Raw genomic sequence first — 24338 nt, 5'->3', positions numbered from 1 at the left:
AAGGACATACAGATATAGGAAATTGCTCACCTGGCAAAGCTGTGTAACCACAACACATATCACTTGAATATGGCTGCTGTCGACTTGCAAGAAGATCCAAGATGGAAAAAATGGGGAGAAATGGGGTTTTCCATATGTTCTTGAATGTCAGCACTTGATAAAAAAAAGTTCTTAAATTTTACCAAAATAAAAGCTGAATAATGTAAAAAAAACCACAATTAGAATTCCTTTATTTTTGCCCTATTTCACAATGTAAAGTGCAACACTGAAGCACTCTAGAACTGTAAAATTGATTTCCAGAAAACAGAACAAAGTAATTTTTTTTTCCACCCCACAACATAAAATATTGTACACTTATATCTCCACAGACATCAGTGGCAGTGATTAGGAAATCATTCAAATTATTTACTTGCTCCATTTATAATTTTATTTCTCTTTTATGTCTTTTTGCCTTTTTTTGCTCAGTCATCTGCCAAAGTACCTTGACTTCATTAACTAAAATGGAGTCCATCGGAGGATTTTTCAAGACCTCAACCAAGACCTTCATGTCTGTAATGTAAAAAGGTTCTTTATTCTTGATTTTGTTACGACCGTATAACCAAAAAAAATGCTGTATCCTCTTGTCTTCAGAAAGTTCAAGTATAAAAAAAGTAACGGTTCTGCCGAAAATTTCCTTTTGAGGGAGTTTTCTGGTAGTCGTTAAAGTAGATCCAAAATAAAGTGCTTTGGCATTAAGAAGTAACCCGTGTGCAGGTCATCAGTTTTAAAAATACATTCACAGAAAAAAAAATCTTTTCGGCAAATGAGAAAACAAACATTACTGGGAAAAAAATAATAAAAAAAAACATTTTGTATCCCTTATACTCAAGTAATGCAAATCTGATTAAAAAAAAAATTCACCCCCAAAATATATATATGGTTCTGTATCTTATGAGTACCATGACTTATTTTTTACAAACAGCAACTTTACTTGAACTTCCTTCTCCCAGCCAAGGATCTTAAGGGCAGGGATCCTTCAATCCATTCGTTTGGAGTCATCATCATTTCCTGCCATAAGGCCACCTCTTCCTGTGTGGAGTCCATCCAGTCCACGGCAATCCCATAACTGTACCCTGAATATAGAGTATAACAAAGACTGGTCAAATACCACCAAGTTATTATAGATATCCAAAGTACATAAAAAAAGGAAGCGGAAAATTGTAGGATGGTCAGGGGCAGACGCACAGATGGAGCCGGGATCTGCACTAGGCTCATAGTGTACAACACCGTGGATCTCGGCCAGGAAACAATAGCGCCCCGCTTTTCACCTACGTGCACTGCACCCTAGACAGAGGTCTACGTTGCCTAACCATCGTTACAGTCCGGTTTATTTGTTTTACCTGAACCAAGTCCAAGTCTTATTCCTCCAAGGAAATGATTGCTGAGTTTTTCATGATCCCAGACGGTCAGCTCGACACATGCATCTTTTAAGTCTTCAGTGTGGAAGCCATCATAGACAATGGTGTGGTTGAACACCGGGTTTGTATCTTTTTTAATGACGCGTGTCTTTTGGTAACTCTTCTTGCTTGTATCAGGTAACACGTAGCTACAAGGGAGTGAAAACATTGTTTTTTGTAAGAAATTCACTGTTTAATCACCGCCTTCATAAAGTCTGTTTAATATATGCTTGGCTATTTATTGTTTGGTTTGTTGCTGAATTTTAGCTATTCCAGATCTTTTAACTTAATTCATCAATTGCGACTTTTTAGACAGAAATTTATCGCAACTTCAAAAAAATATGCAGTAAAATAGATATGATATGCACGGGGTACTTGTCAATATGTTATGTTGTCCAAAATACATAAGCTTTTAGTGTAGGGACTCAAGACAATGAGGGTCCTTGATGTGGGTTTAGAGCTTTGTATTTTGGACAAAGTATCGATCAATACATCATGCATATTATTGATAGCGTTTACTGCGCATTTTCATTTCTATGCAGGATGGAGCCAGGTCGATCAATGTTGGCCTTGTAGACTGGGGTGTCTGTCCCTGTGAGGTGTAGTTATATAGTGCTGGGCAGCGTGTCTAAACTAATAGTATGGGGGTCACTAATAGGCTGCAAGCGGGACACTGTGCGTTACCGGTGTGTGAACAGTGCCCTATACAAGCCTTATTTGTGTGCAATTCTAACACTCGGTGACCCCCCCATGGCCGGATTGTGAACTCGGCGACCCCCCCCCATGGCCGGATTGTGAACTCGGCGACCCCCCACATGGCCGGATTGTGAACTCGGCAACCCCCCCCCCCCCCCCCCATGGCCGGATTGTGAACTCGGCGACCCCCCCATGGCCGGATTGTGAACTCGGCGACCCCCCCCCCCATGGCCGGATTGTGAACTCGGCAACCCCCCCCATGGCATACAATTATTAGGTTCTGTAGAAGGACGTAAATCTGGGGATTTATTATGATGGAATATAGGCTGAACTGGATGGATAAATGTCTTTTTTCGGCCTTACTAACTATGTTACTATGTTACTATGTATGGCCGGATTGTGAACTCGGCGACCCCCCCATGGCCGGATTGTGAACTCGGCGACCCCCCCCCCATGGCCGGATTGTGAACTCGGCGACCCCCCCATGGCCGGATTGTGAACTCGGCGACCCCCCCATGGCCGGATTGTGAACTCGGCGACCCCCCCATGGCCGGATTGTGAACTCGGCGACCCCCCCATGGCCGGATTGTGATTGGTGGTTCCATCAGTCTTTTGCCCTGTGCTGCCTCCGTTGTTATCACGGGGGTCTGCTGCATCCTGCAGTGTTCGTGTTCTCACCTATCTTGGTAAAGACAGCTGCCTTTTTCCTGCTATGGTTTTTTAAGTCATTTTTCTGTCTGCTAATGCTGCTGATAATTTTACATATAGAAAACAGTTCTAAAGATATGTCAAAAGTTTTGATTGCTGGGAGTCAGGGTACCGGGACCCCCACAAACAGCTAGCTACATCTTCATTTCCATGTTATTTCGTCTATGTTCAATATGAATTGCCTCTAGGACAACACAACATTAAACTCGCAAATACTCACCACTTCACAAAGGAGTCAACCCCAGAAGGTCTAAGCTGCGGTAAATCTTTAGTATCTTTCACCCAGATATGGACTTCCCCCGAGGCAGGATGCTTTGGACCTAAAGAATACATAAGTTTTTTCATGTGGTAATTATTATCTTGTCAATGTTCAATCGATCCTTGTGTCTGATGTACCAGGGAGTCAACCTGCTCCTTAGCATGGCAACCATAGATTACCTAGCTTTGTCAAGCTGACAGCTTCTACTTGTGCCGTGATGGAGCCTTATGTTTTCAAAGACCCAATTTTAAACCACATTTTCCGAATATGCCGTGTGCGATAAACGTCTAGCGTGTGCACTTTGTATTGAAAAATGCAGTTCACTATGTTATTTAATACCTGACCCAACATGTGCCTGAAAACGGTCATATTAAATAGACAGGAACTATGTGTCGGGAATTAAAAAGCAAAGCTAACAATAATACAAAGTGGTCACGCTATTCGGTTGGTGCACACAGCATATGCAGAAGATGTAGTATAAAAGGGGTTTTTCATTTTACACCTCTACTGTCTCCTTTGTTTTGAAATCCAGCTGCTGCTCACACAGTCCACCACCACAAGAAGTCCAGTTTGGTGGTTCTGCAAGCACAGTAGTAGCTAGTCTCTGGCCAATCTCTGGATTGCTATGTAATCTGATGACGTAGAAGCAGAGACCCTGGTTACAGAGATGTGTCACTTACAGGGCTGTGTTGTTTCAATACAATCAGTGTTTTATCAGCAGGAGATTATCACTTCAGGACCACTGACCTCGTGCCTCCTAGTCCAGCCATGACCCCAGCACTGATTAGCAGCTCTGTGTCACTATACAATGTACACAGAGAGATTGGAGTGTCAGGGTTATACATAGATCAACAACTGAGATCTGCAGCAGAGAAAACTCTGACTATCACAACTGCTGCACCCAGTAAACTAAGTGACACATCACTGGAATCTCTTTAAGTAGTATACTACTGTGCAGACTAAGAAGAGGAGCAACCTTAATGAGATGAAACTGCGAGACGTATGTCACGGTCAGACTGTGGTCTATTTTGTATGATCACATATTCAGTACAGATACTGGATGAAAGTGTTCATTTTCCCCAGACTTATGGTCAGTTTACGAGCAAAACGCTCCATTGTTGATAATTCTTATAAAAATTATCCCCATCGGCAGCACAATATCCGATGTAGACAGGTCAAGTGCTGCCAACTACACTGCCCTGTATGAGGACAGGCTGACCCCAGTAACAACCGTCCGGTTCCCATCAGCTTGTACATAGTGGCTTATTATTGGGCCATTTAATTGGGCCAATAGCCCTGATCTAAGTAAATACTACTTCTATAGTATCTTACCGAGACTTCCCGGAGGGATATACCTAATGGACAAATTCATAACACCAAGGTGATCCACGCCATTCATTGCGGATAGGCTCTGGAGGAAGAAAGCATTCCGTGTTATATGCCACCTATCCCACACTGTGGCTCACTTACACAACACACATTTCTGACGCTGATGAAAATGGCGACAGCTTATTAATATTTCAACATGTGATGAAAATGGTTACTCTGGTGTGATATTCCTGCCTTACAATATTGTGACTTCTCAGCAGTATGGTGACGGACGTGAGTTTTATTGGTCATTGTCAGATAGTTATATGGTTGGCTGATTATTTTGGTCGTCCTCCACTAGGAGATGCAGCTCTAACATCAGGAAGGATATAGCGTAGCTTTCCACGGGCAAAACTAACCGTGGTAGATCATTTTTGTGCTACTTCATATTTGAGATGCAAAACAATCAGCGCTGACTCCTTTTGGTCTCATTGGCGATGCCCCATTGAAAATACATGCAGCTCGCCCACCTTTTACGAGCCTTGTCCACTAAGGTACCATACACTATAACTATGTACCCCCCATGTGTGGTAGGATGCTTACATACCCGTGGCTTTAGGGTATACCAGTTCGGCTTTGTATTACTCCAATCCCAACTGGTCAGATCAATCTCTAGTTCTCCCAGAAAACTGTTCCGGCCAAGTGGGTCGTTATGCCACACGGACAGATTAAGTTTCTGAATCAGCAACACCATTTTTTCAATTTTGTACTAGAATAGAAAACAAAGCATTGAATGTATCATCCATCAAAAGTTAGAGAAAATTAAACACAGTTTAGGTAAATCAGTAACTAAACGGTGAACCTAGGAGGGAGTTGGCAGGAAAAATGTCCGGAGGGGATGGTGGTGTGGGGTGGGTGTTACATATAAGCCAGGGTATTTAGATAGAGCGCTAAGAGCGCAAACGTAAAGCAGATCCATCACCAGACTTCGCATTACAAGCAGAATATACTATGACGTGGCTCTCTAAGAACTGATGAACTTGGTGTTCTTACTTTAAAAAACCCTCGTCAAAATGGCTGTATAATCCCGATAAAATAATCATTTTCTGAGTCCAACTGTACAGTTAGAAAGCCCATAAATCCAAGTGTATTCAGTCTCTGCGCACACAGCCTGAATGACGGCTGCAGCTTGTACTGAGCAGTGTGAGATCTCAAAAGCAACGGGGAGGAGGGACACTGAGGAGTGGTCAAACCATTTAGGAGGGTCGGAGACTGAGTGTAAACTTTAAAAAAGGTTGTACAGCCATTCTGACATGAATTTTCAAAGTAAGTACACCGACCTCGACAAGAATAAGATCAATAATATAATATATATGCTCTGTATTATGAAATCTGGTGACAAATCCACTTAAATCTTTGCACCAGGAGAAGGAAAATCAACAACAGTGAGAGATAAAAGAATGTCATCGTTGATGTTGTGTCTTGTTAAATGAAATAACATGGATAAAACATTATCTAATACATTTCTAATAGATCCAAAACAAATTCGATTGAGCTAACAGATTGAAAAACTAAAAACTCGAGTTAGTGTGAATGGATGTGGTCCATCGGCCATGTAGGTAGCCCTTGGACGGGAGTCTTGCAAACTGCCTCCTGCCCACCCACATCTCCGACTCCTCCTTTTATCACCTTGCCTATGTGACCTTGCACCAAAACGATCAAACAAAAGAAGAGCCACGGATGCCGGCAAGCAGGAGGCAGTTCCCACAGCACCCGTCCAGCGATCAATGACTACCGACATGGCTGATGGACCTTGCCTGCGAATCGACTCGCACTGACTCGAACAATGTATTTTTTTCATGGAGATTGCAGTATAATCCCAACCTAAATATTACACAGCACCAGGGTACACCATAACACAATCCAATGGGCCGAGAGGAACATGGGACACGTCAGGGGACAATAACACTGCAATGTAAAGCAAATGCAAGGACGTACCCTTAAAACTTCATTGTAAATTGGATTGGTGGTCTTTCTTTTGACGGACGTTTTCCTTTTTCCCATCCTTGCTTTATCTGGTAGTAGATACGTCTTGACATACCTAGTAAAAGGTTATTACATTCTGGTTAGTACCATGATGCGGAGAATTGTTCTATTCTTGATTATTTATATTACAGGAGAGCATCTATATCTGATAGAAGATGACATGGGGACGACGACTACTACAAGTAATGCTCTATGGCGGGTGTACTGCCTGCTGCTCTTAGCGGTGTGTGAAATAACGCAGCTGTACGTCACACGTTTTGCATTTCCATGTAGAAATTGGTCATGCCCTGGCATCCATCCAAGCATAGAATATTCCTTAACATCTCCATACTTGTTATATACTGGCTATAGTTGAAAAAATAAAACACCCAGACTGCTTCACTGAGATTATTAAAAGCGGCCTTTTTTTCTGTGTGAAGGGGAATATAAAGAAAATATTCATGTAGAATACACGCAGACACAAATCTACAAGGAATATCTTCTGTGTTTCAATAGTGTTTCACTTTGGCACTTATCTACTCTATATGACAATGTTTTACAGATACTTCCCGTTCCTTTCCTTCCTGTAAACCCCATATAAAAGTGATAACAGCGCCACACCTACAGGTACCACCGACATAACGGCTTCATTGTCTCTGCGGCTATAATCTCATACATGGAAAGTCCCAGGTGAGCGGAGATATAATTAGCACAAAGAAAAATAAGGGATCTATACTGCAGATACATAAAGGAGAACTGAAATCAAGGCAAACACAACAGCGATAGTACGAATGTATAATCATGCTATCATTGGGAAACGTCCCATATAATGAGCCTGTAACTGGGAAAGTGTGGGACACACTAGTGCTCGCATAAAGCTAAACCACTAAACAGAAAATAGTGCCATAGTCCAAATATATAGAAATTCATAGAAAATTGTATTCAATAAATATAAGACAAAGAACATAGACAGAAAATTGGGGGATACGTGGCAACACACAGCATGGAACCAAGGAGTCCAGTAGCAATCCCCATGTATGAACACGGTATATAATAACAAGTAAAGCACATAAGGCTTAGTGTACAGAGTTCCACATCAATAGTAGTATAGCAATGTCACATTTTAAGTTAGGGACATACTGTGTACAGATAGAAATGTAAACATACATATATATAGTGATACTCAGGGGATCACACCGGCTCCAAACCCACCCCGACGCGCGTTTCGGTAATATACTTCAGGATGCGTCCACGCCATGAAATGTGACATTGCTATACTACTATTGATGTGGAACTCTCTGTACACTAAGCCTTATGTGCTTTACTTGTTATTATATACTGTGTTCATACATGGGGATTGCTACTGTACTCCTTGCTTCCATGCTGTGTGTTGCCACATATCCCCCAATTTTCTGTCTATGTTCTTTGTCTTATATTTATTTAATAAAATTTTCTATGAATTTCTATATAATTGGACTATGGAACTATTTTCTGTTTAGCGGTTTATACATAAAGAAGGTATAGTCTTTGGATAGTCATGATCCATCTTGTTGGGTAATGAAGCAATTAGCAATTGGTTTAGTTTTTATATAGTTTAAAGGGAATGTATTATCAGAAAATTACAGATCAGGTTTTGGTTTTAAATAGATCCACCATACACTCCCTCTAATATATCTTGCCATTCTCACACTGATCCACCAGAGTTCTCTTAGGCTCACACTTCTTGTTTATTAATGAAGACTTTTCAGCAGTCTCATTATCATCAGAGGCTTGATTAGAATGACCGGTAACCTCTATAAACAGCTGATAGCACAGAAACCACCAATCATATTAGGTATTATTAAGGCTGACCCAGCTCTCCCAGCCTTCTGTATTTAAAAGTTAAAAATCTTGCACCGTGGCTATTTTACAGTCATGCTTCCTGTTCTTTCAGGAACAGTTTTTAGCAGTCTCATTATCATCACAGACATGATTACAATGACAAGTGACAGCATGATACACAGCTGATTATGCAGGATCCAGCATTCACAATGCATGTCACAGCTGATGTTACTTATTTTCCTTCACAATGACCATTGCATATGCTCATTAGATACTTCAACACAAAAGAGTTGAGTCAGTCTATTGCTACTAACGTACATGTGTTGTTTCCTGAAGTAACATGAAGTGCAAGTCTAGAATTGCCTCAGTAGCTAATGTGAAAATTACAGCATATATATATATATATATATATATATATATATATATATATATAAAGCTGAGTGTGTGTGTGTGTGTGTGTGTGTGTGTGTGTGTGTGTGTGTGTGTGTATGTATGTATGTATGTATGTATGTATGTATGTATATGAGAGCATCATAGGCTATGTTGTGAGGCAAAATTTTAACCCCGCGCGTTCCAATTCACCAAACAATTTTGCCCCTATCTACATAATGGGGAAAAAGTGAAAGGAAAAGTGTTGGAGGCAAATTGACAGCTGCCAGATGTGAACAAGGGGGACTTAAAGAGTGAGAGCGATGGCGCCAAAGAGTATATACCGTACAGTTGCTAAGGTGGGGCCCCGACATGGGATACTCACCACACACGGGGATATGAACACACACACAAAATGAGCCACACACTACCACGTGCTTGAATACATATCACCCTCAGCACACATTTCACCACACATACACCAACCTCACCACATAAAAGTCGAAACACAAAAGTCGCCGCTCAAAACTCGCCACATGCAAAACTAGGTTCACGCAAAACTTGCCACACGTGCAAAACTCACCTCATGGAAACTCGCCACACGCAAAACTTGCACATGCGGAAAAATTGCCACATGCACAAAAGTTGCAACACAAGCAAAAGTTGCCTCACACAAAACTTGCACATACTCAAAACGCACCACACAAAAAAACTCACCACGCGCAAAACTCGCCATGCGCAAAACTTGCTGCACACAACTTGCTACACTAACCTGTCACATGCAACTCGACACAAAAAGTTGCTACACGCAAGTCGCCACACAAAACTCATCTCACAAAAGTCGCTACCTGCATGTCGCCACATGCAACGCAACACACACAACTTGACACATGAAACTCGCCCTATAACACACACAAGTCTGTTATTATCCTTCAAAAATAAAAATCTAATTAATAAGCAGACAAACTACAAGAGCAACAAATGTACCATATAGGAAATACGGCAGCTGTCAGTCACATGACCTGTCTATTATGTGTATGTGTGAGCTAATATATACTGCCAGTGGGGAGGGCTTCCTGTTGGCTGGGGATTTATCAGGCTGCCAATTTATCTTACAAATACTGAGGTAAAAATACTGAGCAAATAACGTGTGAACGAGGTCTAATACAGGAGGAGATGACACACAGATATATACTATATACAGGAGGAGATCACACACAGGTATATACTATATACAGGGGAGATGACACACACATATATACTATATACAGGGGAGATGACACACGGGTATATACTATATACAGGAGAAGATGACATACAGGTATATACTATATACAGGAGGACATGACACACATATCTATAAGGCTTTGAGCGTCACTCTGTCCGAAGCCTTTATAGACTACGCAAGCGCCGGCGCAGTCTGGACCCCACAGAGTGACGCTCCCAAGAGATCGCGGTATGAGTAAGCACTGAACGCACACCGCGATCTCCAACGGAGAGGCAGGGACGTGCCAGGAGGGTAAGTATAAGCTATATTCACCTGTCTGTCCCGTTCCAGCGCTGCGCACCGCTCCATCTTCCGGGTCCTCTGCCTGTGACGTTCACAGTTCAGAGGGCGCGATGAAGCACTTAATGCGCGCCGCCCTCTGACTGAACAGTCACAGCCAGAGGACCCGAAACACGGAGCGGCATGCAGCGCTGGAACGGGACAGACAGGTGAATATAGCAAGTGTCGGGGGCCTGAGCTAGCGGCAATACCGGCACCTGACCCCCACAGCGCGCCAGAGTCCCCGCCTGCTCAGGCCCCCCAGCACTCGGCGCCCAGCGACGATAGGCATGTTATTTTTTATATATATATATATATATATATATATATATATATATATATATATATATATACTGTATATATATCGCAGCAGCATACGGGGCATATAATACAATGGAGCATCTTATGGGGCCATCAACATTTATGGAGCAGCATACGGGGCATATAGTATGGAGCATCTTATGGGGGCCATAAACCTTTATGGAACAGTGTACGGGGCATATAGTATGGAGCATCTTATGGCGGCCATAAACCTTTATGGAGTAGTGTACGGGGCATATAGTGTGGAGCATCTTATGGGGGCCATAAACCTTTATGGAGCAGCATATGGGGCATATAGTATGGAGCATCTTATGGGGGCCATAAACCTTTATGGAGCAGCATACGGGGCATATAGTATGGAGCATCTTATGGGGGCCATAAACCTTTATGGAGAAGCGTACGGGGCATATAGTATGGAGCATCTTATGGGGGCCATAAACCTTTATGGAGCAGTGTACGGGGCATATACTATGGAGCATCTTATGGGGGCCATAAACCTTTATGGAGCAGTGTACGGGGCATATACTATGGAGCATCTTATGGGGGCCATCAACCATAATGGAGCAGCATATGAGGCATATACTATGGAGCATCTTATGGGGCCATCAACCTTTATGGAGCAGCGTATGGGGCATATGGATGGGAGCAGCAAATTACAGAACGGTGGCGCAGGATGGGAGCAGCACATGACAGAACGGGGGTGCAGGATGGAAGCAGCACATGACAGGATGGGGGCGCAGGATGGGAGCAGCAAATGACAGAACGGAGGCGCAGGATGGGTGCAGCACATGTCAGAATGGAGGCGCAGGATGGGTGCAGCACATGTGAGAATGGGGGCGCAGGATGGGAGCATCACATGTCCGAATGGGGGCACAGGATGGGAGCAGCACATGACAGAATGGGGGGCACAGGATGGATGCAGCACATGACAGGATGGGGGCGCAGGATGGAGTAGCACATGACAGGATGGGGGCGAATGATGGAGCAGCTCATGACAGCATGGGGACACAGGATGGAGCAGCACGACAGGATGGGGACTCAGGATGGAGCAGCACATGACAGGATGGGGACGCAGGATGGAGCAGCACATACCAGGATGGAGACTGTTGTGAGTTCTGTTGTCGGGCTCCCTCCTGTGGTCATGAATGGTACTTCGGCTGGTTCTGTCCATGGACTTTCTCTGGTGGCTGTGGGTGTTTCTGAGTTTCCTTCCTCAGGTGACGAGGTTAATTCGTTAGCTGGCTGCTCTATTTAACTCCACTTAGATCTTTGCTCCAGGCCACCTGTCAATGTTCCAGTATTGGTCTAGTTCACTCCTGGATCGTTCTTGTGACCTGTCTTCCCAGCAGAAGCTAAGTGACTGCTTGTTTTTCTCTGGTTTGCTATTTTTCTGTCCAGCTTGCTATTTCGATTGTTTTTGCTTGCTGGAAGCTCTGGGACGCAGAGGGAGCGCCTCCGCACCGTGAGTCGGTGCGGAGGGTCTTTTTGCGCCCTCTGCGTGGTCTTTTTGTAGGTTTTTGTGATGAACCGCAAAGTAACCTTTCCTATCCTCGGTCTGTTCAGTAAGTCGGGCCTCACTTTGCTAAATCTATTTCATCTCTGTGTTTGTATTTTCATCTTTACTCACAGTCATTATATGTGGGGGGCTGCCTTTTCCTTTGGGGAATTTCTCTGAGGCAAGGTAGGCTTTATTTTTCTATCTTCAGGGCTAGCTAGTTTCTTAGGCTGTGCCGAGTTGCATAGGGAGCGTTAGGCGCAATCCACGGCTATTTCTAGTGTGGTTGATAGGATTAGGGATTGCGGTCAGCAGAGTTCCCACGTCCCAGAGCTCGTCCTATGTTATCAGTAACTATCAGGTCATTCCGTGTGCTCTTATCCACCAGGTCCATTATTGTCCTGACCACCAGGTCATAACAGGAGACCATATACCAATATAAATGCTCGCCACCCGGGCGTAGAACGGGTTCAATAGCTAGTATACTATATACAGGGGAGATGACACACAGGTATATACTATATACAGGAGGAGATGACACACTGGTATATACTATATACAGGGGAGATGACATACAGGTACATACTATTTACAGGGGAGATGACACAGGTATATACTATATACAGGGGAGATGACACACAGGTATATACTATATACAGGAGGAGATGACAGGTATATACTATATACAGGAGGAGATGACACACTGGTGTATACTATATACAGGGGAGATGACATACAGGTACATACTATTTACAGGGGAGATGACACAGGTATATACTATATACAGGGGAGATGACACGTATATACTATATACAGGAGGAAATGACACACGTACATACTATATACAGGAGGAGATGACATACAGGTACATACTATATACAGGGGAGATGACACAGATATATACTATATACAGGAGATGACACAGGTATATACTATATACAGGAGGAGATAACACACAGGTATATACTATATACAGGGGAGATGACACGTATATACTATATACAGAAGGAGATGACACGAATATATACTATATACAGGAGCAGATCACACATAGGTATATACTATATACAGGAGGAGATGACACACAGGTATATACTATATACAGGAGGAGATGACATACAGGTACATACTATAAACAGGAGGAGATGACACAGGTATATACTATATACAGGAGGAGATGACTTACAGGTATATACTATATACAGGAGATGACACACGTATATACTATATACAGGAGATAACATACAGGTATATACTATATAAAAGAGGAGATGACACAAGTATATAGAGGAGAAGATGACATACAGCAGGTATATACTACCTTTAGTAGTATTATTATTATTATTATTATTATATACTATATACAAGGGAGATGACATACAGGAATAAACTATATACAGGAGATGACATACAGGTATATACTATATATAGGAGGAGATGGCATACAGGTATATAGTATATACAGAAGAGAAGACATACAGGTATATACTATATACAGGAGGAGATGACACATAGGTATATACACCCCTGGAAGAAGGCACCGCAACGAAACGCGCGTTGGGGCTTGTGGCAATGTGGCTTTTCTCCAGGTAATATGATCGGTTGATCTCTACTCAGTCACTCCTCTCAGTGATCATTGTCCTCTCTATGTATGAATATATAGCACTTTGCACTTATGCTCTCTGATTATTTATGTATCTATGCACCGTAAGGGGCCAATAAATCTCATGTACTGTAATATATAAGGCACTTGCACTTTTTGTAGTGCATAAGAGGTGGTGACGTAATATGTACCATTTACCTGTTGATCTCCACACTGCCTTTGTTTGGTGATCATTGTCATCTTTTATCCCTTTGATACACGTATGATATGTTTTTATTGGCTACTCAAAGTTTTTTGTGATTTTTACTTGGTTCTAGTAGTGCTGTCTTTCTAGGTTTCTATGTTTACTCTTTTTTGCACTGAACCTTTTTGACATATATCCGAGCACCCTTGGGATTTTGATTAGTGGTGCATTCATGGTTTTGTATATATGATTTGAATATACAGACAGGTATATACTATTTACAGGGGAGATGACATGCAGGTATATACTATATACAGGAGATGACATACAGGTGTATACTATATATAAAGGAGATGACAAACATGTATATACTGAGGGGAAAATGAGAGGTGTGAGGTGAAAATGAGGGGCGTGAGGTGAAAATGAAAAGGTGTGAGTGCAAAATGAGAGGAGTGAGGGAAAATAGTGGAGTGATCGGAAAATGACAGATGTGAAGTCGAAATGACAAGTGTTAGGGGGAATGAGAGGAGTGAGGGGGAAAAAAAGAGGAGTGAGGGGAAAAATGAGAGGTGTAAGGGAGAAAATGAGAAATGTGAGGGTGAAAATGAGAGGCATGATGGGAAAATAAGAGACGTGAGGTGCTATAACTAACCACAGATACTTACTATGCCGGGCTCTTCAGCTAGTGTGTGTATATATATATATATATATATATATATATATATATATATATATATATATATATATATATATATATATATATATATATATATTAGTACAGATCGTGTTCTGAAAAAAGATCTCAAATCTAAAAAAATAGAAAATGAACATAAAAACCTGATTTTTTTTACAATCTATTAAAATAAAAAAATAAAAATCTTGCGATTTTCATACTAATCACCGGGGCTGTTTAGACTGTAGCTTCCTAAGGTTTCAAGAAATAACATGTGCATATATTAGGAGCAATGAACAGATGTCAACCCTATGTTTTATCTTGAAGCATCTAATATGCATGTGCGACGGTTATTGTAAATGGAGAGGGGACTCTGTAAGGATGATATCGCCTACTGCGATTGGTGGATCCTGTGTTATCAGCAGGGTATAGAGGTGTTACCTGTCATTGTAATCCTGCCTCTGCTGATAAGGAGATTGCTGAAAACTGTTCCTGAAAGGACAGGAAGTATCATAATAAAAGAACTCTGGTGGCTGTGAAAATTGCAAGATTAATAATTTAGTTTCTTTAATAAAAAAATGGGAAATGGGACACAATAGATGGAAAATTAGCCTGATTTAGACGGTGGGTCATTTTCTGATGACATATTCCCTTTAATGTCATAAGTGGATTGCGTCATGCCGTCATTGCACTTCTGTACAACGAGAGAAAGTGTAACCCACAGCAAACACTGCAATAAACGTTCCCAGCTATTGTAATCACATACAGAACGTCTCGGTGTTTTTTTTTTTTTTCTGTTGGCACTGTCAATTATTCTTATTTTTGGCACCGGTATAAAAAAAACTTAGCTAACGCAGGCACATCTTCAAAGTAGACTGTTTGCGCTTGGATGTGACACAACATTTGTCAAACAGGTTTGTCATGTGTTTGAACTATCCAGTGTCTCACAATAGACACTTTCCCCTTTGTTGCTACTGACGAGTACAGAAGGAAAGCTAAGCAGTAGCACAGTCCTAGCCAATGTGTACATGACGCAGTCCAGCGACTTGTATAGTGTGCAATTCTACATTGTAAGCATCCGGCGATCATTATTCCGCCTCAGGGCTATTGGTTTTTCATTAAATACTAAATCCAACAGGTAAAGTATGTGCAAGTCGGAAAGCAATAACATCCCAGAAAATCCATGAAAGGACAAAAGGATATACGTTGTCTACATACACAGTAGCACACAGCAACACGTATCACTGTACGGAGATCAGGTATATGCAGTGCAGATAAAATATACGGAAAGACAACACAATTTAATGTATGCGGAATAGTAACATTTTAATACTGACGGATCTGATCGTCCTTTCTTCTCATCCACCACGGCCAGGTCCTTACACTGAGCCACGAAGATCTGGAATTCACGGTTCTTCTCATCATAATCTAAAGAAAACTGAACTGTTCCCTGCGCATCTACACTCCCAAAATCTCCGCTGTACACGCTCAGGACACTGTTACTGACCTGTCAGAAGAAAATACGTTCATAAGTAGTTAGCGCTGGACATACTCCAGAGAAAACAAACAATTTAACACTTGCATTTTTATCTAGACATATCATCTCCCTTTTTCTTACACCTATGGGGATTCAGGGAACTGAGATAAGTTGTTACATAGTCCGGGCTATATATATTAATGGGTAGAGTTGCATGTCACTTACCTACAGGCTCTTTTGATTACCTGGCCTTGCGCAATGTCATCATTGCGGAGTGATACACACATGACTTTGCACCAGGTCGGCCAATCAAATGAAGAGCCGAGGACGTCAGCAGGTAAGAAGCGGATTTCTGTGCTCCTGCCCAACAGTCACAGTCCATTTTCGTGACTGCTACACAGACTTTCCCTTTTAGATCACTGAGTAGTACCCAATTTATAGATAGGTCATATAAAACGTAACACTTAATATAAATGTAAAAAAAAGTATATAATGTAAATAAAAGTATATACACATAGCACAATATACATTCATAATCCCAACAACAGAGGGTCTGTATTTATGGGGGGAGGAAAAAGGAGGAGAAAAAAAATCACCCTAATACTATTGTCTCCTGACCTACCAACAGAGGTCGGCACCCTCAATCCTGTGCAGTGGCGCCCCCACTCAGACGGCTATCCCTCCCTCTCCCTAAATAACCCTGTAATAAAGATATAGGGTGCAAAAGGACTTAGCAGTAAGGTACCATATGTTACTAGTCAGGTCAACATAGTACCCTGCTTCTGATATACCATATGGTACGTGTAATATATCAGGGAGGGAGGCTAGTACAGCCCAAAAGGACAGACACACAAAATCACAAAAATTGTGAAAGAAAAATTAAAGGGTACAGGCAGATATCAGTATTGCACATATCCCCAGATATAATACATAGGGTATTGAGATCCCAAATAAACCAATGAAAATATGAATATATGATCGGTGCTTTGATATATGCACCCAAAGGGTTTTTTCTTAGGCAATTAGTAGCTAAATTGTATATTAAAATTGCAGATATCCCCAAATACCAAGGTCCAGGATTCACATTCCCCTATAACCGTCATACAACACATTTAACGGGAGCCCAGTAGCATATTCCCAGGATGGGGTGATTTTTTCTACTCCTGTTTCCTCCCCCCATAAATACTCTGTTGTTGGGGTTATGATTCTATATTGTGTTATATGTGTATACTTTTTACATTTATATTAAAAGTTATGTTTTATATGACCTATCTATGATTTGGGTACTATTCTGTGATCTAACTCCGCTTAATTTATTTGATATACAGTGATTCCCAGACTTTCCCGGTACTGAAGTAGGAGATGACATTTGGTGCTTTTAAAATTCTTGGGAGGGGAGTGAGGAGCTGAAGGCAGAACCAGACATTCTGCTGCAAGTGCTCCTTAGACCACAGTTACTGTTCTCCATAGAGCTTTATAGGCACCAACTGTACTCTCCTATCTCAATTATGGAAATCCGTATTCACTCAAGACCGATTTTGCGAATGTTAGAGAATGAAAGATCAGTCCAGTAGGAAAAAGAAGTGGATTTCTCTAATAAAATATATTATGAAGAAGATTATTTTCACGCTTACTATTGATTTACAAAAAAATATAAAACGCTGGTCACTCTTTAAACACAATTTACTAATCTGTAGCAGATGCCCTTACACTGTTGAAGAACATGCTTTAAGAACTTTTATTTCACCAAGCTTAGAGTAATATTAACTATAGCAATGAAATCTAGGAGCAGCCAACACATTTTCTGGTAACAGCAGCTTTGCCTGGTGAGAATTTAGGATGTAAAGTTACCAGGATCAGAAGACCCCACAACTCTCAGAAGCAAAGAATGGGCTGTTTCGTTAAGGCAACCACATTAATAGATCTAGGTTTCTCAACCATGGTTACTTTGATGAACATGAATGATGAACGATGTACATGAAATTGCTTACGTGACACACAGCCCTGTTTTGGGCCCAGCCATTAACATAGTAACATAGTAACATAGTTAGTAAGGCCGAAAAAAGACATTTGTCCATCCAGTTCAGCCTATATTCCATCATAATAAATACCCAGATCTACGTCCTTCTACAGAACCTAATAATTGTATGATACAATATTGTTCTGCTCCAGGAAGACATCCAGGCCTCTCTTGAACCCCTCGACTGAGTTCGCCATCACCACCTCCTCAGGCAAGCAATTCCAGATTCTCACTGCCCTAACAGTAAAGAATCCTCTTCTATGTTGGTGGAAAAACCTTCTCTCCTCTAGACGCAAAGAATGCCCCCTTGTGCCCGTCACCTTCCTTGGTATAAACAGATCCTCAGCGAGATATTTGTATTGTCCCCATATATACTTATACATGGTTATTAGATCGCCCCTCAGTCGTCTTTTTTCTAGACTAAATAATCCTAATTTCGCTAATCTATCTGGGTATTGTAGTTCTCCCATCCCCTTTATTAATTTTGTTGCCCTCCTTTGTACTCTCTCTAGTTCCATTATATCCTTCCTGAGCACCGGTGCCCAAAACTGGACACAGTACTCCATGTGCGGTCTAACTAGGGATTTGTACAGAGGCAGTATAATGCTCTCATCATGTGTATCCAGACCTCTTTTAATGCACCCCATGATCCTGTTTGCCTTGGCAGCTGCTGCCTGGCACTGGCTGCTCCAGGTAAGTTTATCATTAACTAGGATCCCCAAGTCCTTCTCCCTGTCAGATTTACCCAGTGGTTTCCCGTTCAGTGTGTAATGGTGATATTGATTCCCTCTTCCCATGTGTATAACCTTACATTTATCATTGTTAAACCTCATCTGCCACCTTTCAGCCCAAGTTTCCAACTTATCCAGATCCATCTGTAGCAGAATACTATCTTCTCTTGTATTAACTGCTTTACATAGTTTTGTATCATCTGCAAATATCGATATTTTACTGTGTAAACCTTTTACCAGATCATTAATGAATATGTTGAAGAGAACAGGTCCCAATACTGACCCCTGCGGTACCCCACTGGTCACAGCGACCCAGTTAGAGACTATACCATTTATAACCACCCTCTGCTTTCTATCACTAAGCCAGTTACTAACCCATTTACACACATGTTCCCCCAGACCAAGCATTCTCATTTTGTGTACCAACCTCTTGTGCGGCACGGTATCAAACGCTTTGGAAAAATCGAGATATACCACGTCCAATGACTCACCGTGGTCCAGCCTATAGCTTACCTCTTCATAAAAACTGATTAGATTGGTTTGACAGGAGCGATTTCTCATAAACCCATGCTGATATGGAGTTAAACAGTTATTCTCATTGAGATAATCCAGAATAACATCCCTCAGAAACCCTTCAAATATTTTACCAACAATAGAGGTTAGACTTACTGGCCTATAATTTCCAGGTTCACTTTTAGAGCCCTTTTTGAATATTGGCACCACATTTGCTATGCGCCAGTCCTGCGGAACAGACCCTGTCGCTATAGAGTCACTAAAAATAAGAAATAATGGTTTATCTATTACATTACTTAGTTCTCTTAGTACTCGTGGGTGTATGCCATCCGGACCCGGAGATTTATCTATTTTAATCTTATTTAGCCGGTTTCGCACCTCTTCTTGGGTTAGATTGGTGACCCTTAATATAGGGTTTTCATTGTTTTTTGGGATTTCACCTAGCATTTCATTTTCCACCGTGAATACCGTGGAGAAGAAGGTGTTTAATATGTTAGCTTTTTCCTCGTCATCTACAACCATTCTTTCCTCACTATTTTTTAAGGGGCCTACATTTTCAGTTTTTATTCTGTTACTATTGATATAGTTGAAGAACAGTTTGGGATTAGTTTTACTCTCCTTAGCAATGTGCTTCTCTGTTTCCTTTTTGGCAGCTTTAATTAGTTTTTTAGATAAAGTATTTTTCTCCCTATAGTTTTTTAGAGCTTCAATGGTGCCATCCTGCTTTAGTAGTGCAAATGCTTTCTTTTTACTGTTAATTGCCTGTCTTACTTCTTTGTTTAGCCACATTGGGTTTTTCCTATTTCTAGTCCTTTTATTCCCACAAGGTATAAACCGCTTACACTGCCTATTTAGGATGTTCTTAAACATTTCCCATTTATTATCTGTATTCTTATTTCTGAGGATATTGTCCCAGTCTACCAGATTAAGGGCATCTCTAAGCTGTTCAAACTTTGCCTTCCTAAAGTTCAATGTTTTTGTGACTCCCTGACAAGTCCCCCTAGTGAAAGACAGGTGAAACTGCACAATATTGTGGTCGCTATTTCCTAAATGCCCGACCACCTGCAGATTTGTTATTCTGTCAGGTCTATTAGATAGTATTAGGTCTAAAAGTGCTGCTCCTCTGGTTGGATTCTGCACCAATTGTGAAAGATAATTTTTCTTGGTTATTAGCAGAAACCTGTTGCCTTTATGGGTTTCACAAGTTTCTGTTTCCCAGTTAATATCCGGGTAGTTAAAGTCCCCCATAACCAGGACCTCATTATGGGTTGCAGCTTCATCTATCTGCTTTAGAAGTAGACTTTCCATGCTTTCTGTTATATTTGGGGGTTTGTAACAGACCCCAATGAGAATTTTGTTACCATTTTTCCCTCCATGAATTTCAACCCATATGGACTCGACATCCTCATTCCCTTCGCTAATATCCTCCCTTAAAGTGGACTTTAGACAAGACTTTACATAGAGACAAACCCCTCCTCCTCTCCGATTTTTACGATCCTTTCTAAACAGACTGTAACCCTGTAAGTTGACTGCCCAGTCATAGCTTTCATCTAACCATGTCTCGGTTATTCCCACTATGTCAAAGTTACCTGTAGATATTTCTGCTTCTAGTTCTTCCATCTTGTTTGTCAGGCTTCTGGCGTTTGCGAGCATGCAGTTTAGAGGATTTTGTTTTGTTCCAATCTCCTCACTGTGGATTGTTTTAGAAATGTTCTTACCTCCCTTCAGAGTATGTTTTCCTGGGTCGTCTTTGTTCGAGTCTAATGTTTTTCTTCCCGTCCCCTCTTCTTCTAGTTTAACGCCCTCCTGATGAGTGTAGCGAGTCTTCTGGCGAATGTGTGTTTCCCAGGTTTGTTGAGGTGTAGTCCGTCTCTGGCGAGGAGTCCATCATACCAGTAATTCACACCGTGGTCCAGGAATCTGAATCCTTGTTGTCTGCACCATCGTCTTAGCCAGTTGTTTGCATCAAGGATCCTGTTCCATCTCCTGGTGCCATGCCCGTCTACTGGAAGGATAGAAGAAAAAACTACCTGTGCATCCAGTTCCTTTACTTTCTTCCCCAACTCTTCAAAGTCCTTGCAGATTGTCGGTAGGTCCTTCCTTGCCGTGTCATTGGTGCCAACATGTATCAGAAGAAATGGGTGGACGTCCTTGGAGCTGAAGAGCTTTGGTATCCTATCGGTCACATCCTTGATCATCGCACCTGGAAGGCAGCATACTTCTCTTGCAGTTATGTCCGGTCTGCAGATGGCTGCTTCTGTGCCTCTCAGTAGTGAGTCTCCCACCACCACCACTCTTCGTTGCTTCTTGGCTGTACTTTTTGCTGTCACTTGTTGCTGTGTGCCCTTTTCTTTTTTGCTTGCTGGTATTGCTTCATTCTTAGGTGTGCCATCTTCATCCTCTACAAAGATTTGATATCGGTTCTTCAGTTGTGTGGTTGGTGATTTCTCCATGGTCTTCTTGCTTCTTTTGGTCACATGCTTCCACTCATCTGCTTTTGGAGGTTCTCTGACACTTTTTTCACCTTCTGTGACCAGTAGAGATGCTTCTGTTCTGTCTAGAAAGTCTTCATTCTCTTTGATGAGTTTCAAAGTTGCTATTCTTTCTTCCAGACCCCGCACCTTTTCTTCTAAAAGGGCCACTAGTCTACACTTCTGACAGGTGAAATTGGATTCTTCTTCTGGTCGATCTGTGAACATGTAGCACATGCTGCAGCTCACCATGTAGGTTGTCACATCTGCCATGTTGCTCCTAGATCCTGCTGACTTGCTGTGTGTTTTCCTTCTTGTGTAATCTACTCAGCCAAGCTCTCTTACAATAATGTCCTACAGGCAAAAATTCGCGCGCCGTAAGGCGCGCGGTTTGGTGATGCTTTCGAAGCAGCTGGTCCCGGCTGTACCCAACGATCTTCTAGCTTAGGGAGACTTCGCTTCTCCCAGAAGGCACCTGGAATATGCAAATTAGCCTCCTGAAGCTTGAATCCCTGGTTTGGTGATGCTTTCGAAGTAGCTGGTCCCGGCTGTACCCAACGATCTTCTAGCTTAGGGAGACTTCGCTTCTCCCAGAAGGCACCTGGAATATGCAAATTAGCCTCCTGAAGCTTGAATCCCTGGTTTGGTGATGCTTTCGAAGTAGCTGGTCCCGGCTGTACCCAACGATCTTCTAGCTTAGGGAGACTTCGCTTCTCCCAGAAGGCACCTGGAATATGCAAATTAGCCTCCTGAAGCTTGAATCCCTGGTTTGGTGATGCTTTCGAAGCAGCTGGTCCCGGCTGTACCCAACGATCTTCTAGCTTAGGGAGACTTCGCTTCTCCCAGAAGGCACCTGAAATATGCAAATTAGCCTCCTGAAGCTTGAATCCCTGGTTTGGTGATGCATTCGAAGCAGCTGGTCCCGGCTGTACCCAACGATCTTCTAGCTTAGGGAGACTTTGCTTCTCCCAGAAGGCACCTGGAATATGCAAATTAGCCTCCTGAAGCTTGAATCCCTGGTTTGGTGATGCTTTCGAAGCAGCTGGTCCCGGCTGTACCCAACGATCTTCTAGCTTAGGGAGACTTCGCTTCTCCCAGAAGGCACCTGGAATATGCAAATTAGCCTCCTGAAGCTTGAATCCCTGGTTTGGTGATGCTTTCGAAGCAGCTGGTCCCGGCTGTACCCAACGATCTTCTAGCTTAGGGAGACTTCGCTTCTCCCAGAAGGCACCTGGAATATGCAAATTAGCCTCCTGAAGCTTGAATCCCTGGTTTGGTGATGCTTTCGAAGCAGCTGGTCCCGGCTGTACCCAACGATCTTCTAGCTTAGGGAGACTTCGCTTCTCCCAGAAGGCACCTGGAATATGCAAATTAGCCTCCTGAAGCTTGAATCCCTGGTTTGGTGATGCTTTCGAAGCAGCTGGTCCCGGCTGTACCCAACGATCTTCTAGCTTAGGGAGACTTCGCTTCTCCCAGAAGGCACCTGGAATATGCAAATTAGCCTCCTGAAGCTTGAATCCCTGGTTTGGTGATGCTTTCGAAGCAGCTGGTCCCGGCTGTACCCAACGATCTTCTAGCTTAGGGAGACTTCGCTTCTCCCAGAAGGCACCTGGAATATGCAAATTAGCCTCCTGAAGCTTGAATCCCTGGTTTGGTGATGCTTTCGAAGCAGCTGGTCCCGGCTGTACCCAACGATCTTCTAGCTTAGGGAGACTTCGCTTCTCCCAGAAGGCACCTGGAATATGCAAATTAGCCTCCTGAAGCTTGAATCCCTGGTTTGGTGATGCTTTCGAAGTAGCTGGTCCCGGCTGTACCCAACGATCTTCTAGCTTAGGGAGACTTCGCTTCTCCCAGAAGGCACCTGGAATATGCAAATTAGCCTCCTGAAGCTTGAATCCCTGGTTTGGTGATGCTTTCGAAGTAGCTGGTCCCGGCTGTACCCAACGATCTTCTAGCTTAGGGAGACTTCGCTTCTCCCAGAAGGCACCTGGAATATGCAAATTAGCCTCCTGAAGCTTGAATCCCTGGTTTGGTGATGCTTTCGAAGCAGCTGGTCCCGGCTGTACCCAACGATCTTCTAGCTTAGGGAGACTTCGCTTCTCCCAGAAGGCACCTGGAATATGCAAATTAGCCTCCTGAAGCTTGAATCCCTGGTTTGGTGATGCATTCGAAGCAGCTGGTCCCGGCTGTACCCAACGATCTTCTAGCTTAGGGAGACTTTGCTTCTCCCAGAAGGCACCTGGAATATGCAAATTAGCCTCCTGAAGCTTGAATCCCTGGTTTGGTGATGCTTTCGAAGCAGCTGGTCCCGGCTGTACCCAACGATCTTCTAGCTTAGGGAGACTTCGCTTCTCCCAGAAGGCACCTGGAATATGCAAATTAGCCTCCTGAAGCTTGAATCCCTGGTTTGGTGATGCTTTCGAAGCAGCTGGTCCCGGCTGTACCCAACGATCTTCTAGCTTAGGGAGACTTCGCTTCTCCCAGAAGGCACCTGGAATATGCAAATTAGCCTCCTGAAGCTTGAATCCCTGGTTTGGTGATGCTTTCGAAGCAGCTGGTCCCGGCTGTACCCAACGATCTTCTAGCTTAGGGAGACTTCGCTTCTCCCAGAAGGCACCTGGAATATGCAAATTAGCCTCCTGAAGCTTGAATCCCTGGTTTGGTGATGCTTTCGAAGTAGCT

At 42.6% G+C, this 24338-nt stretch overlaps 1 protein-coding gene across 2 annotated transcripts in view; it reads right to left on the bottom strand.

The window, feature by feature from the left end:
• Positions 1 to 213: 213 nt before the first annotated feature.
• Positions 214 to 24338, bottom strand: part of LOC138662044 (synaptotagmin-like protein 2) — a 184540-nt gene continuing 160415 nt past the window's right edge. For both annotated transcript variants that reach the window (XM_069747151.1, XM_069747150.1), the window contains exons 11-17: positions 15782 to 15951; positions 6406 to 6508; positions 5015 to 5176; positions 4432 to 4510; positions 3061 to 3160; positions 1380 to 1585; positions 214 to 1112 (exon numbers count right to left, since the gene is read on the bottom strand). In XM_069747151.1, the coding sequence (XP_069603252.1) occupies positions 967 to 1112; positions 1380 to 1585; positions 3061 to 3160; positions 4432 to 4510; positions 5015 to 5176; positions 6406 to 6508; positions 15782 to 15951 (966 nt within the window). In that variant the 3' untranslated portion in view covers positions 214 to 966. The remainder of the gene's footprint in view (positions 1113 to 1379; positions 1586 to 3060; positions 3161 to 4431; positions 4511 to 5014; positions 5177 to 6405; positions 6509 to 15781; positions 15952 to 24338) is intronic.

Source organism: Ranitomeya imitator, chromosome 2 (genome assembly GCF_032444005.1).
Source record: "Ranitomeya imitator isolate aRanImi1 chromosome 2, aRanImi1.pri, whole genome shotgun sequence".
Lineage (NCBI taxonomy): Eukaryota > Metazoa > Chordata > Amphibia > Anura > Dendrobatidae > Ranitomeya > Ranitomeya imitator.
The sequence above is the reverse complement of the archived record's forward strand: the minus strand, read 5'-3'. Positions and strand labels throughout refer to the sequence as shown.